Source organism: Numenius arquata, chromosome 6 (genome assembly GCF_964106895.1).
Source record: "Numenius arquata chromosome 6, bNumArq3.hap1.1, whole genome shotgun sequence".
NCBI classification, from domain to species: domain Eukaryota; kingdom Metazoa; phylum Chordata; class Aves; order Charadriiformes; family Scolopacidae; genus Numenius; species Numenius arquata.
Window position 1 is genome coordinate 60,117,830 of NC_133581.1, and position 16,740 is coordinate 60,134,569.

Sequence of the window (16,740 nt, forward strand, 5' to 3'; positions counted from 1 at the left end):
TAGGAGTAATTTTAAAAAAAAAAAAAATCACAGAAGCTGGAAATGTGAAACGTCTGTTAGGTCATCTCTAGACAGCGCAACTGTTCCAGCACACCTAGAGTTGACCCACTTCAAATGATTTCAAGAAATTAATAGTCAGACAAATCACCCATGCTATTCGGGAGTATACTGCAAAGCTAGGTAAAAACTTTACCTATTTTCACCACTATTTTTCTTAATACATATGGACACTGTTGCATTTCTTTGTCCTCAAAATATTCTTTTGTCACTCTTTCAGTTTTTTAACTCTTAAGAAATTCACTTAGAACTAATTTGGGGTTGCTCAGCCTGCATGGTCTGTCTGATGTGTCCAGAAGGGGTTAAGTTGGAAAAACAACTGTCAGAAGCTTCATTTTCACTTGGCCAATGCACTTGCTTTTGACAGTGTACAGGTAACAACTGATATTTTATTGTCTGTGTTGCCATGGGATAAACTTTTGGGGAGCAATATTTGAAAGTCCTGGTGCTCTTTTCTGGTTTGTGCAATGTGTATTTTTTAACTCCTCCTTAGAGCTGATGTTCAAAGCATGGCTCACTTTCCCTCAAGACTGTAGCAAGCATAAATAAATAAGATGTTGAACTGTCTGATTGAGTTAAAGCCTGAAGAGCTATACCAGTGTTGTTTCTCTGATTGGACACTGAGTGGTCAAATACGCAGTTTACCTTAAGTTGTGAACATATGGGAGAGACTTTAATCTTTGGGGCAGTGACCAGATTAATCTGATCAGATTTCAGGCAAAATCTCCAATCTATTTTATCAGAGGCTTCTATTAGAATAGGAATTGGTTTTAGCAGCTCTGCTTTGTTACTTTGTTCACCTCCACTTGCTAGGGCAGAGTATATATATATAGCATATGTGTATATATAATACCATGGTTTTGGAAACTGCATTTTCATTATGTGACTAAATAATGATGCTTCCTGCTGCAACAAGTTTCATCTCCTTACCGAGTTTCTGCAGACGTATACCTGATCTCTTCTCACTTGCTTTCATGCCACTATTTTGTCTAACTTGCATTTCTTTATTAGTGCCTTTTCTGGTGGGGGAAATAGCAAATGAACCACCTGGTCCAGGTACAATGAGACAAGGGTCACCATTACTTATTCTTTCATATTTCTGTGAATTTGTCAAACCTTCTGCCTTTTCTTATTGAGACTTTATGGGAATTTTTGAATGTCTGCATAAAATACCAGGTCTTAATTCTTTAATTGCCCCTTTAAAGGGCTGCTGATTAAAGAGTTGCTAATTACAGGTGCTACCAAGGTTTCCTTCCTGATATGAATTTGGTCTTGCTTTGCTCATGTAACTATCTGTGGTCACGTACAATTACTGATTCCATCCTATAACTTTGTGAAAATAACCTGAATTTCAGTTTCCTGCCAAGACAGAAGAGCAAAATGCCACCATCACAAATTATCCTGTAGTTGAACTGATGGCTTCTTGTTAGAAATCAGAAGGTTATGATTATTAATAAACATGGTAGGACCTTTACACCAGCATATGAAGTACCCCAAGAGACTCATCAGAAGTACTGGAGTAAGCCACAACTTCAACCTGCCAGAGGAGCAAGGTGGTGCTGCTGCTGGGAGTCTAAGAAAGGGCCGTAGCCCCTGGGGGCAGGAGGTAGTATGGGAGGATTCATAGGAGGATGCACAAAGGGAGGAGGCATGCGAGGGGGCACAGAAGAAGGTTCAGGGAGAGGCACGTGGAAGGGGACATTGGTGGGTACGTGCTGGAGACACACTGTGTTGGATGAGGCATGCCTCTGAGGGGACTGCAGCCCAGGGCAGGGCCACCCTTGAAGGTATTGGACTTGTAGGTGACCCGTGCCAGAGCAGGGACACCCCTGAGGAACTGGAGCCACTGGAGGAACACACAGAGGAGCCGGGATGCCTTTGAGGGGATTGGGGCCAGTGGAGGAACACACAGAGGAGCAGGGACACCTCTGAGGGACTGGGGCCTGTGGAGGGAGGGACCCGCACAGGAGCAGGGGTACTTCTGGGGGACTGGGGCCTATGCTGGAGCACAGAAAGTAAGAAAGAATAGCGGAATGGCAGAAAGAAACCTCTGTGCGCTGACCCCCACCTCCTGCACTGCCTGTCGTCTCACTACAGCCCAGAGGGAGGGGAGGAGGGGAGCTGGTGAACTGCAGTTGGCCTTGGGGAAGGGGAAGGAAAGGTATTTTCCCTAAGCGTTTGTTTAATTGTTTGTTGTCTTTGTTTCCCAATGCCTGAATCAGTAATTAAAAGTTTATGTTAATTGTCAATAAAACTAATCAAGTGAGATTACCCTAGTTGAAATTGTTTTGCTGCGACAATGTTGTCACAAAGGGATGTGGGACCCTGGTCATAAATTTTGCTGTGTTAACTCAGGTAATTATTGTAGCTTTTAAATTGGCCTGGGTTCCTTATAATTTTAATCTTAAAAGTACTTTTTTAGGTGTTAAAGTCTGAACTGTGGCATTCATGGTACGTTCAACTCATACTTAGGTCCCAGTGCACAGTTGCTGCAGTTAACCCTTCAAATGGTAACCATTGCTATAATACATGTCAAATGTTGCATTTTCCTGGCTGCTGTGAAGTGAGTGTATGTGTTGTGCTGTAGCTGAGGCAAAATGGACTGTTGATGGCTTAGTAAATGCAAATAGAGAGTCTGCAATAGAATATTTAATATGGGGAGGTTCACAGGATCCCTAGGGCACAAAAGAAGTTATATCTTGTGCAGGTGTGACAGACTTGTTTTCTACTGCTTTACAGGATTAGTTTTAGGCGGGATATAGCTGCTGCAGTTGTACTATGTTGATTGAATGATACTCTTCCTTAAGACAGGTTTTTGAAGTCTTAAGCAATGATGAGGAAAAAGTGATAACTGATTTAGAATTATAGGTGGTGGTGCCAAATTCAAATAGATGTTTCTCAGCACAACTGACTAGGAGGCTTTATTTCCTGTGGCTTAAAACATTGCTTGTAACTTCTCTGTTAGGAATTTTCTGTGAGGAGTGTTTGCCTCAAACTATTTTGTTTTGACTAAAACTAAATAATCAAACAGTTCTGTCCATGAACATAGCTAGCAGATACATAATTTGCCTAAGATTAGATATACAGATTTAAAAGAACAGTATTGTCATGTGTGTTGCAACATATTCATCTCTCTGATTTCTAGATCTCTAAACACCAAAATTGTAAGCTATAGTTAAAAGTTAAGTCACTTCTGGGAAAAGTCAATTACCACTCTGCCAAACCACAAGCTTATGAGTTTATAAGCTTTGTGTACACTAAACATGTGGTGGCGTCCTAGTAGCATGAATCTGTAGGGATTGTTCCCTCGCTGTATATTTCTTCACTTCTCTGAGCTCCCAATGCTGACCATGTGCAGCATCCTAGTAGACTAGTTGAACATATTCTGTTCTCATTTGTTTTTACGTGTCGGTACAGTAAATCTGGCCCAGGGCACTTTGAGAAATGGGATTTCTCATAGGTGACTGGGGAAATAATTTTATGCGCTCATATCTTTGATTTTATTTTTTTTTCTTCTTTTTTTGCACAGTATACGCTGAAGTTAGTGCTATGTAGTTGAAGTGGTGAAGCACTGTAACAATAAATAAAATGGAATTAATCAGTCCCTCAGACTTCTCTATTTTCAGGGCACAGTCGGGGTTGTATTTATTAAAGGACATATATAACTAAACCTTGAACAATGAGGAAAAACTAAATATCAAGTGGCTGCTCATTAATGGTGTGTTATCCATTGTCTGTCTTGAATAGAAAGTGTCTTGAAAAAAATGTGTGCTCTTATGTAATAAAGAGGTCTGTGACAAAGCTTAGGTGCAATAAGAAGATCTCAAGTGGAACAGACTTACATTTTATCAGCTTTTTTTCTTAACTGAGTTCTTCAATAATTAGTCTACAATTCTCTGCAAGACCACAAAGAAAGGATAGTTACTGATTTTAGATCAGAAGGGATCTTTGGAGGTAAACTAGTCCAACCCAGTCGCTCACAGCAGCTTAAAACAAGGCCACTCAGAGTTTTCAGGCCTCGTCAAGTTCTGGTGAAGCTGAAATCTCCTTTCTTGAAGTTTAGGGTTGTAATTATACTGTTTGTCTTGATCAATTCTCTTGGAGTTTTAAACTCTATAAACTTGTGGTTGCTGCAGTCAAATAGAAGCATTTAAATCAAGCTTGTTTGTGTTGTGTTTTGGGGTTTTGTGGTCTTGGTGGCTTGTATTGTTTTGGTTGGGGTTTGTTTGGTTGGTTTGGTTTTTTTAACATGATTGCAGTGTGGTAGTAACTCTTGTTATCCTTCCTCTTCTGCTTTTACTTGATGTCTGCACCTTGTGTTTTCAGACTGGAGTGACTATTTTGTTTGTACTTTGGGGGAAAGAAGTGGTACTGGTGCAACGTTAATACACCATCTCTTTCTAAACAAGGCAATGGGTATCCTGTATACCCTCAAAAAGGGGAGGAAGGGAAGGGACATTGATATATCCAACAAACAAGTGGCCTGTCTATTATTATGCAGATAATTCTGACCTGGACAATAAGGAAACAATTGCTGGCCACCAGGCTTCAGTTAACAGGTTAGTCTGAGCTCTGGTTGTTGCATCTGAATGATCTTTGTGCACAAACCCAAAGTACTGACTATCTTCAAGTTAGGCCTAGAAGCAAAAAATCTATCTTCTGTGAGGAGAAAATGAGTTCTGTTAAGCAGTTAAGTCCTATGACAGGCCTATGAAGACATAATTGGTTCTAATTGGCGCTCATGGAGCACTGACATACTCTACCTGCAGCCAAATAGTTCTCAGAGAGGCAAAGAAATCATGTCTTCATAAATAGCAAAGAACTCTCTTCCAAGCTTGTCTTTGCTGCTGATAACCAATAGAAAGAGAAAGAGGTGAACTTGCAATTCAAGTGAGAATAGTTTTGGAGAGTGGGTTTTAACCTATGAAGCCATCAACAATGAGTGAGCTCATCTTGTTTTACTTGTTGCTGTGCCTTGTTTTAGTCTGTAATACAATACACACAACTTTTAGACCAAACTGGTAAACACAGGGTGGATATTCTTAATGTAGTTTATAGTGGGCAGTAGATATACCTGTGGATGGGAGGAAGCCATAGATAATTCACTAGCTGGTCACCTCTAACTAGCTCTCTAACCAAGAGATTACAGGTACTGTTGGGGATGTGTTTAAAGAGACAAACAAAACCCCTTTCTACATATATTTCAGTAGTTGTGCACCCTCCGTTTTGAGTTCAAAGCTGAATGAGGAGTTAGAGTTCAGTCTGTAAAATTAATCTTTCTGGAACTGAAATGATATGTGCACAGTTCCAGTATGCCAATGTGCTCTTTTGTTAAGTCAGAATTATGAGTGAGATTTCCTACCTAACCCTGATTTCAGACACATTTGTTTGAATTTACTGGGCATGTTCTGGTGGGTATGCACAGACCTGGAAGGAAAGAAACGTGAATTCATTTTCACTCTGTCATTGAGTCAGCTGTTCACAAATCATTTCCCTTCTGTGTGCCTGAGTTTTAGATGTCTGTTTTGGTAATGTGTGTTGAAATGTCTAGAGGAAACCTCTTAAGCGAGGCTGAAGTGTACCAGTTATTTCTACCAATATGTAGTATTTATTTGGAATTGAGGTCATAAAGAGCTTTAGTGGAGCAGCAACTTTGCAGGCAAATGTAGAAGTTATGCATATATGACCCCACCTGTTTTTGTATTTAATTACATTTATTCTGTTTGGGATTGCTTGATACCTGTTACTGATTGGTATATAGTGGGGGAAAAAAAAATAAAATCATTATTTGTAGTTTCACTCAGGCTACAAAATGTACCCAGTACGTTGCCTGTACTTTGTACAGATATTTCATCCCTGATGCAGTTATGGGAGCTGGTTATTTTTGCTTACTATTCTGTGGCTTGTGGCCCGTTGTAATACTGCTCAGAAAATGAGATGCAGTAAGTGGCTGAAGCATTCAGAAGTGTTGTTGCTGTCCTGCCTGTAGGTTTGGGTCTAGGACAGCAATTTTAGCCATATTTTCCAAGAAGCTTAGAGGCTGATTTTATGACTAGTGAGTTATAAAATACTGCTTCTAACTCGGAGTGTTGAGTACAAGTGAGAATGTGAACTCCAAATGCTTCTGCTTCTCAGCTTCTTCATCTGCAACAATAATTCGTCACTTGCGTGTCTGTCTTGCTCAGCTCAGATGGCCCTCGTGTATGTGGGAGGACAGTGTTCAGCTTTGGAGAGGTTTGGTGTTGTCCTTAAAAATAAGGTCAAGGAACAAATTCTCAGGCTTACTGTAAAGATGAACGATGCCGGAAATATGTGGATTAGATATCCAAAATTCTTAGGAAGCATTGAGCAAGGGATAGTCTCCCCCTGTGTGTGAATAGTCTTCAGCTGAAGACAAGCCCAGCCCCAAGGAGAGCTGAAAAATCTTCCCATTGAATCCCATGCTTCTGAAACAGGTGTGACTTGTTTTTTTTTTCCCAACAGCAGTGTCCTATCTGGCATTGTCTGGGATATTAGCACTAATGAAATCATTCATTCATGATAAGCTCTTCACTTATCTTAAATGCTACTTGTCTTTATTGAGGAACTAATAAAATGTACTTCATCAGGTAGTATACAGAAGAAATTTCTTGAATGATATATACCTTAAGAGGAAACCTGCTTGTTTGTTTGTAGTTCCCTTGCTGTGATGTGTGTAGGAAGATGAGGATGTTCTGAATTACATACATGTGCATTTAGATTACTCTCCTGATATGTTTGTGAATCTTGAGTCCGTGCTTATCTGAAGGATGAACTTTCCAGAAGGAGGGGATTACGCTGTTTGTTACTGAGTCTAATGGTGCAAGGCTAATGGCGAAGGAACAGATATGTTTTGTCTGATAAAATGTTATTTCACCTTCATATCTCCTTCCGTCAGAAAAAGTATCTAGCATTGCAGAGCCATTGCTCTGCAAAGGAAAACTTACAGTTTTATACAAGAAGAACACATGTGAGAAGTTGGAGAGGGCAGTCTAAAGCACCATTTCATGTGTCTTATAAAAAATATGGAATTGATTCCAATATCAGAGAGAGATCATGATGTCGTGAAATAGAAGAATTTTATTATGTGTTGTCGTCTTCTCTTACCTGATTGAGTGTGGAAATACATATTTCCAACACCACCTCTTTAAATTAATTTTCTTGCTGTCTTGTGTTATTAGTAGCCTGGCCAGCAGGAGGTATTAATTTCACCCTTTAACTAATGAAAGCGTATGCTTGCTTATATTCCTCTTGGAAGTCATAACGTTGTTACCAGAGTTGGCAAGTAAATAAATGAAATGGGTAACACTTTTTTCTTTGGTTTTGTGTTTTGCAGCTGGCGCCACATATATATTTGGGAAGAGCGGTGGTCTCATCCTGTACACCTGGCCAGCGAATGACAGACCAAGCACAAGGACAGACCGTCTTGCTGTGGGCTTCAGCACAACAGTGAAGGATGGCATTCTTGTTCGGATTGACAGTGCCCCTGGGCTCGGTGACTTTCTGCAGCTGCACATAGTGAGTATAGATAGGCCCATGTCTATGCCAGACCTGGGTTTCTGTTAACTGAATACGCATTTGAAGAAAGCTGTTACTATAAAATAGTATGTGTCATACTCTGCACTTTCTATATCTCCAGCACTCATCAAATTAACCTGCCTTAGGTAGTTCTTTAGGGTTTTGTAGAATTACTGAATCAGATGCACAGGGAACCAAGTATTGGTGCCAGAAGAAAGTGGGGGAGACACCAAACCGAGGGGAAAAAAAAAGCAAGCCATACGACATTCAATAGCAATAGAGTTTATTAAAAAAATGTAGAAATATTTTGAGGCAGTGTTAATCTACTGTGGTATACGCACAGTGATTAATATAGCTGAATTTATGGAGGAGAGTTTTACTATTCTCAGAAGACAAAGAATGAAATGGAGTGATAAGGTGGGGTTTTTTTCCTCACTGAGGAAGTTAAGTGAGAACTGAGCAGATCCTCAAGCTGATATAACTGGTGCTTGCTTTAGCAAGATTTAAGAATTTAACGTTGTTAGCACAATATGAATTTGCAAGGAGAAAATAGGCTTTATTGTGAGAGCAAATGGTAAAGTAGGGAAACTGGAACGAAGACGGCTTTAGGGAAACTTGAATTGTTTGAGAAAATGAGAACACTAGGGCTGGAAAGTTTTGGAGTTTGTTATTTTATATGATGCTTTGCGGGGAGGGGGAGTTGTTTGCTTTGTTTTTCCTCTGTAAAAAAAAAAAAAAAGTAGCCAAGAAATTTACGGCAGGTAGAAGCTCGTCATGTTATTTGGTGCTCAGATTATTTCCAATGTCTTGTATGTTAATTCACAATGGAAGGGGAATAGGCCAATTGCAGGTTTTGAATGAGCTGAGGAGTTGTTGACATTTCACTGGAACTTGAAGATGTAAGTGAACAGGAGGAATGCCAGGGGCCAAAATACAGACCTAATGTGAATGACTGAGGGTCTGAATCTGCTGTTGGAATTTGCCATGTTCAGAATCGTGTTGAAGCACTGACTATATTGCAGGGTGGTTCTGAAACAAGGGTCAAGGTAGTACTCATTGTTAGCATTCTAAGTGGTTTTATTTTGAATTGTCCTGTAAAATTTAGATTCATTTGAATGAGCTAGAATATGGCCTTGAGCCATTAGACTGTCACCAATGCTGGTTTCTTTCATTTTGTGATATATCGAAATATTTGGTTTGTGTTTCATGCTGGAATGAAAGTGAGATCAAATTCTAGCATTTTCTTATTGCCCTTTCTTCCTTTCTTAAAAACAAACCAAAAGAATGCCAGAAGACTTCATAAAAGTGAACAATGTTAAGCCTAATGGGTTTTAATTCTGTAACTCGCATTAAGCAAAAGGGGTTGGATATGACTGAGTAAGAGAATGTCTGTTCTTCAGATGTTGCAATACATTGTGTGTAAAAATGCTATCAACTGGAGAACAATATAACATGTGAGGAGAGGTGCAGAGATATGAATTTGCAGAGATGCAGAGATTATGAGTTTGTTCAGTCTTAGAAAAAAAAAAGTCTAAGATGGGATCTTGTTGCTCTTGGCTCCCTAATGGGATGTTACATAGAAAATGGAAGTCAGGCTCTTCTTTGTGGTACTCAGTGGAAGGAAGGGGGGAAATGAACACAAGTAGCAACAAGGAAACTTTGATCCTGCATTAAGATAAGAACTTGCACAATGAATCTTTCTGGCATTAGTGGTGAAGGCACATAGTTTTCTCTGTAACTTGGTCTCGAATATTATCAACTCTACCCTGAAAAATTATTCTAAATGAACTTTTTAATGAGTGATCTTTTTTAAGATAGATTGCTGGATAGATTGAAACAAATCAAACAAATTGAACCTGAAGTGTAAATGTTCATTTAAAAAACAAACGAACAAACAAAAAACGTTCATGACTTTCTCTATCCCAGTCAGTTTTGGAAAGGAATGAAAGTTTTTTCTGCTTTCTGCCGATACATTTTGTTTGAACTACTCTGAATGGCATGATGCTAGTTTCAGATTATTTTGGGTATCTAAATCAAAGCTATTAATTGTGGCTGATATTAATGCTAAAAGTTCTGTTGACCGCTTCCTGTGTAGTTTGGCCAGTTTTATCCCTGAAGATGTTCACTAGCAGCAAATATAGAACTCGTTCAGCTTTAATTTCTCTTGTTCTTTTGTGGTCAGGGTGGATTAGGAGGATTTGTGAGTCATTCATGAGGAGCAAAGGCATGCTGCTGTGCTCTTCTGGGTATGGTATTACTGTTCATCATACATATCACTGACTCTACCTAAATGTTCAGATAAAGAAAGTAGTCTGAAACTCATGCTGTTATACGCAATAGAAAAGTTGAAGGGAACTTTTTAAAGTGTTGTTGCCTTCTTGAATGTTTGTAAGACTTTGTTACCTCTGGTTTATGGTTGAAAGTCACAGAAGTGAGCTTACATCAGGATAATTTTGGAAAAAGTCAAAATCACAAATGAAAGGCACGTCTTGAAATGACATTTAAAATGCAAGACCATATAGGACCTCTTACTTATCAAAATGCATGCAAGCTTTCCATGAGACCAAGATCTTCTGTAAATGACTGAAAACTACCACGTACTTTGTGCTGTCATGTTCAAAGAATCTCTCCGTCTTCCTTTCTTCAAAACGTTCTTCCATTAGGCCATTTTCAAGTGTCAAGAAAAACAAGGCAGCGAGGATCAAATTATAATAGAAATATGGGAAAAATAAATTTGCAGATCAGAGCTATGAAAGCAGATTGAATTGATAATAAAATAAAGATTAAAAAATGCAAATACTTAAGCAATAAAGCAAGTTGTAGGAGAAATGGAAAATAGACATTAAAACAGGGAAGACCAATGTTAATGTAATTTCTTTTATGCTTGTTTAGCAACTTGACTTCAGGAGCAATTATATTTAATAATAAAAGTGGCAGGGATTTTCCTGCATGAATATTGGAGCGATCTCTTCTTCTGGGGCCTTTCTGGATATTCTAGTCATAGACTTTATTTTGGATGTTATGTACTGGATTCTGACTTCCTCACAATTCCCTGTGTGTTCTGTTGGTGATAACAGGTGACAAAAGCCACCTGGTGATCGTTTTTTCTAATAGACATCACTAAACTAAAACTTTATCCAAAAGTTATAGTATATGCTATGGCTTATCAAGATCTGATGCTATTTTAAAGATTGTAAAAGTGCTCATACTCTGCTAAGGAAACTTTTTAATAGTTTGCCTGCTTTTTGAATATCATTTATGTTGTGGAGTTTTCTTTATAGTCTCTTTCTATTCGTAAAATTCAAAGTAAAAAAAAAAAACCCACAACAAAACACAAACCAACCTTATTAACAAGTTACATATTTGCTTGTTTAATTTATGGTTGTTCTGTTTGGATTCATTTTTTAATTATGAGTCTTTCAGACATTGTGGAAATTTATTGACTGAGGCGCCTGTTTTATATGACAAAAAATTACAGCCTCTGAAACTATTTTCCCTCCTGATTTACAATGAAGTATAAGCTGGCTGCCCTGCAAAAATACATGGCATACCATTCAGATCAGTGTCATATATGAAGCATGAGGTGTTTTTGTGAACAGACTGTAGCACATGGAGAGTGTTGTTATAGCACCAAGTCCCTCCTTATGAGATTATTTTTTCCCCCTGACAATTCATTCAAAGACCCAAGTCCAAACCTGTACCAAAAAATTGCCTTCCACAATGGATGCTTAAAAAAATAAAAAAATACATGTATGAGTTGTGGTTGAATGTTTGTTCACCTTACACTACCACAACTATTTTGTGATTTACAACATGCAATCATGTGTGACATATATATATGTGTGTGTATATATATATATATGCACACTGCAGCACCTTGAAAATTATCTTATGTCGCCAGCAGAACCTCCACTATGTGCAATGGAGCAGGTTTCCATTTAGCTGTGTGGGCCAGACAGTGCTGGCACCACAAGGAGTGGCGTGGTGGTACTGTCCCCTAGCCACGATGGGTAGCTTAGGGCACACTCTAACAAGCGTTGAGCTACTGCATTGCAGATGGGTTCTGAAGATCACATAGAGCGCATCACAAGTGTTTATCTCCTTTCTATAATTATTTACATTTATTAATGTAAGTTGTAAGTCACATCTTCCTTTTTGCTTAGGATGGCAGTCATCTTCAGCTGAGGCTTGCATCTTAATTGTACTCTGGTTCTTTATGTTGATTTAAGATGATTTAAGTGCGCCTGTGTTAATCAACATTGAAGCAGATTAACAGCATGTATACAGTCAGTTACTACTTTTCCTTAAAAGGAAAAGTAATTTCTAGTTGATGACTGGTAAATTTTTGGATTGCTTGAATTATCCTCCCCCTCTACTCTGCCCTGGTGAGGCCCCACCTGGAGTACTGTGTCCAGTTCTGGGCTACACAGTTCAAGAAGGACAGGCAACTGCTGGAGAGGGTACAGCAAAGGGCTACAAAGATGATTAGGGGCCTAGAACATCTCTCTTATGAGGGAAGGCTGAGGCACTTGGGTCTTTTGTAGTCTGGAGAAGAGACGACTGACGGGGGGATCTGATCAATGCCTATAAAGGGTGGGTGTCAAGAGGATGGAGTCAGTCTTTTTCCAGTGGTGCCCAGTGACAGGACAAGAGGTGACAGGCACAAACTTGAATAGAAGAAGTTCCACCTAAACACGAGGAGGAACTTCTTTACTTTGAGGGTGGCAGAGCATTGGAACAGGCTGCCCAGAGAGGTGGTGGAGTCTCCTTCTCTGGAGACATTCAAAACCCACCTGGACAAGTTCGTGTGCGACCTGCTGTAGGTGGACCTGCTTTGGCAGGGGGGTTGGACTAGATGATCTCCAGAGGTCCCTTTGAACCCCATATCGTTCTGTGATTCTGATAATTTGTTTGCAAGAGGACAGAAAACTGCCCGGAATTGTGGCTTCTCTGGGCGAGGGGGAGAAATAGCTGAAAAAATAAGATTAATGTGCAATTTAAATACCAAAAGCTAACAAAGTGAGCAGAAGACCAATGTATTGGTAGTATGGCTAAGAAAGATATTTTCTTCACAAAAGGCCTATCCAAAGGCATAACAGACATTCCACTGAGAGATGCAAATCCTTTTGCTGTCTCTGTGTAACAAGGTGTGTTGTGTGCTGTAAGAATGAGTTTCTTGGTACTTCATATGTATTACATTTGGCTTTTTTTCCTGTCTATCATGACATCTTTTGTGCACATGATTTATTATTGAAGATATTTGGCTAGGGATGGTAAAATTACCCTAAAGGCTATCTTGTAAGTTAAAAGACTAACCACAGTAAATTCAGAAGTCAGTGAGTAGGCTGGAGATGCACAAGAATTTAGAAAGGAACACAGCTGGGACAGCTAATCCAAATCGACCAAAGGGACATTCCATACCAGAAAACGTTGTGCTCAGCAACAAAAATGCATGGGAAGGAAGAGGGGATGCTGGTGGTTATGGCTGTTACGTGTGCTGAGGCCCCCCCTTACCAGGAAGTGGCTCTATATCTGCCAGCCAAAGGGAAGCTGCAAGGTTTTGCTTCACTTATTAAACTGTCTTTATCTCAATCCACAGGTTTGCTTACTTTTACCCTTCTGATTTTCTCCCCTGTCCCGCTGAGGGGGGAGTGAATGAACAAGCAGCTGGGTTGGTGCTTAATTACTGGCCGGGGTCAACCTGTCATGCATAATCTTTAACTGGAAGAGGGCCTCTGTTCCTGACCAAGTACTTTGAAAATACTTAATGTAGAAAGAGCCTACTATATGCAGAGCATCCACACAGAAAGTGGAGCATAAGATAACCGCTTGCGAGTTATGTCAGGTTTATAGAATAAAAAATCATAGAAATCGTTTAAGACTTCAGCATCATTATTTTGCCTGTGAAAGGCTATATCTGAATGGGCCTGAAATTTGAGGTATGCACGTCAGTGGCTGTTCTGTCAGCTGGTGTAAAATTTTCAAAGATCCTGTTTTTTTTATTTTTTTAATTGAATTGTTCTGTTTAAACACTCGAGAATCCTGTCCCAAAATGCCCTCAGTTTTTTCCTGTCCTTTTCTAAACTCTTTGGGTCTATGAAGTCCCATGTGTTTGTGCATGCTGCGTTTATTGTTCCCTAGAGCACTGAAGAATTAGTAAAGGAAAACTAATTTGAAGAAAGAAAACGGACCTTCAGTTTTCAAAAGAGCTTTAAAATGTGTTACTGCCACTTCTGGTTTTATTTTGAAAAGGTGGTTAAAAATTCCTTTTTTTTTATATATTTGAGCTATTTCACATTGTGCGTAAGAATGGTCCATCTATTTTTTATCTACTAGCTCTTGGGAAAGAGTCTGTGGTAGGAGATCACGAGTTGAAACTAAACCTTGGAAGGCTCAGGAGCTTCTCACCCCAGTGTGCCTGTTTTTGGCTGGCACCATTTGGCCCTGTGCCTCATCGAGTTATCTCAATGACCTTTTGAGCTTCAGTCCCTGCTTTGTTGCCAGTGGCTGTACCAGGTGTATGAATGAACCTACGTAGCTGAATGCAACGGTGCAGGAAATAGCGCGCTGGTGTCCTGTGGCTAAAGATGATGGATTTTAGATGCCTAGCTCCATTCAGGTAGTGTGGAAGCATGGTGCTTTGATACAGGGATTCATTAACTCCTCACTCAGCTACTGGTTCTGCATAGATCCTAGTGCTTTGCTGCTGTTATTGAAGGTTGCAAAGCCAATTAGAGATACGGAAGAAAGAGCTGGTAGGGCAACGTTGGCATGAATGGTAAAATTGCCAGTTGGATCACGAGTTAGCCTGATTAGAGTCACAAATGATCTTGGAGCTTTGGCTCTGCAGAACAGCTGAGTTCAGCTGGACAATGGAAAGTGAAAATTAAGAATTGGAGGAGATGGGAGAAGAATCAATGGGAAGTTGCATGGGTAATTTTGTGAAACCTGGCTTAAAGATACAGGTAACTAAATACACTACCTTTGCTGATTTTCCATTGAAAGAGAGAGCTTTGCTGCTTCCCCAAGGAAGCAGACTTTTACTAATAAGAGCATGGTTTGCTACAGTGGACAGAACTAACATCATCTTTTTCAGAATACATGCCCATCTTAGTGTTGTTCATCTTGCAAAAACCCTAGTAACACAGGGTAAGTACAGGAGTAAAAAATACTCTCCTAATTAGAAACAAAAATCTTAATGGGCTTGCTATGTGAGAGATTTGTCCCTAAATATATAGCGTCTGTTTAAAAATACATTCTGAAGTTCAAAACTTGTTTAATTTGTGAAGGTTTGTCATAGGATTTGTTGTTCTATAAATTGCTATTAGGTGTTAAATGATCAAATCTCAAAGTATCTCACAGTATCTATCCAAAGACCCTGTACGGCAATAAATGTTATGTTATTGCTTTTTGTACACTATGTAAACAAATATTGTGTTTGGCTTAATATTTATTTTACTCTCTCCTGTGACTATAATGTTTATGTAGAATATGTCATCTAGGACTTATATATCATAATTTCAGTAAAACGAGCTGAATTGCCTTTATTGTTTTGCAGTACCTCCTCTTAGTATTTCAGAACTAGTAACTTGGATTTTCATATTTTGTCACATGGTCTTGTCAGTGAGTGAGTAAACGAGGAAATACTGGGACTTTTTTGATGCTGAGAAAATTGAGATTTGGCTTCTTAATGTTTTTCTTTGAAGTCCTATGTACAAAGAAGTGAAGCAGTGTGGGGGTTTTTTTCCAGCTGGGTCAAAGAAAAAAACGGTCAATCTCCAATGAAGTTCTTTTCTTGAAATATCCAAGACCCTGAAGGAGATAAGCATGAGGTCTTTTTAGTGTTCATTCTGAAGAGGCTAAAATCTTTTATATTTGTAGACTCTAGTAGCAATTGGCAATATATATATTTGTCTTTTACAGTAAACATTAAACTTACAAGGTTGTTCAGACCAACCCATCTTACTTCTGTATGCTTGGATAAATTACACTAATAGATTCTAAATTAAATCTGTTTGTAATTAAAGCCTTTATCACCTTCTCTATGGTTGCATCAAAAAAGTAAAATAAAATTCTTGATCTTCATGTTAATGGATAGCAGCAGGCTATGATAATAACTCACTGCACATTCAAACATACTGAGTACTACTCAGAAGCAATTAAACAAGGGCAATTGTCAGTTTAATTTACCCTTGGCTTGGTATCTGATGTAACCTTCTCATCAAAGGTTAACAACTCTTTGATACGACATCAGCTACAGTGAAATTAATTGTTTCTCTATTAAGCCTCTAGGAAGAACATCTTAAACAAGAACATGTTGTTGAATCTTACTAGCAAAATATAAGCTTGATCTCATCCCAACAACATTACACATTGTTTGCACTATGACTTTAATTTTAGAGGATTTCAAAACCCAGAGCAGGGAAAAGATGACTTGATCACTGATATGCAGCTGTTTGTGGGATGAAAATCAGCTCTTCTAGAGAACACGACTAGTCCTGCACAGTTTTACATAAGAAATGAAAGAAAATGCTGCCTTTTCTGTTCTACTAGGACACTGCAGAGACAAATTTGAAGAGAAATTGCACTAAACTGGAGTTTGGCTAGAAATCTAATATCCAAGTTCTTACAAATTTCTCTGACCATGAGTTTTCAAGAAAGGAGTGCAGTTCTTCATCAGGAACGTTACCTTAACAGTTGTTATGATGCCTAAAACATACACATGCATTTAATTTTAAACCATCTATACAATCACAATACATCCCAATATCTCTTTGAAAGGTACACATGAACAACCTTACAGAATGATAAAACGGAAACATTAGAGATTAAATGATGTAACTAGAGTTACAGCCTCAGAATTGGAGCTGGCTGGCTCTGAATGTTCATCTCTTCTTAAGTCAGAAGGCTTCATGGTGCTTCCTTCTCCATCCTGAGGGAGTGGTTCAATACCAACAGGTGGGGCAAGGGTAATGCCCTTGGAAAGCTGCTGTTGCCCGCAACATCTGCTGTTGCCCGCAACATCTGCAGACTGATTTTATAGCAGCAGGTGGTATGTGGTGTTTTTGTTGTTGTTTGTTTTTTTCTCTCCAGTTAAGTGCTCATGGGGCCTGAACTTACTTAGCTTGTGTGTTGTTGGGATCTCAG

The 16,740-nt window shown here is 39.1% G+C and overlaps 1 protein-coding gene across 27 annotated transcripts in view; it reads left to right on the top strand.

The window, feature by feature from the left end:
- The window catches only part of NRXN3 (neurexin 3), a 942,294-nt gene that overhangs the window by 684,465 nt on the left and 241,089 nt on the right, over positions 1-16,740 (top strand). For all 27 annotated transcript variants that reach the window (XM_074149382.1, XM_074149385.1, XM_074149386.1 and 24 more), the window contains one exon: positions 7,412-7,593. In XM_074149382.1, coding sequence (XP_074005483.1) covers positions 7,412-7,593 — 182 coding nt within the window. The remainder of the gene's footprint in view (positions 1-7,411; positions 7,594-16,740) is intronic.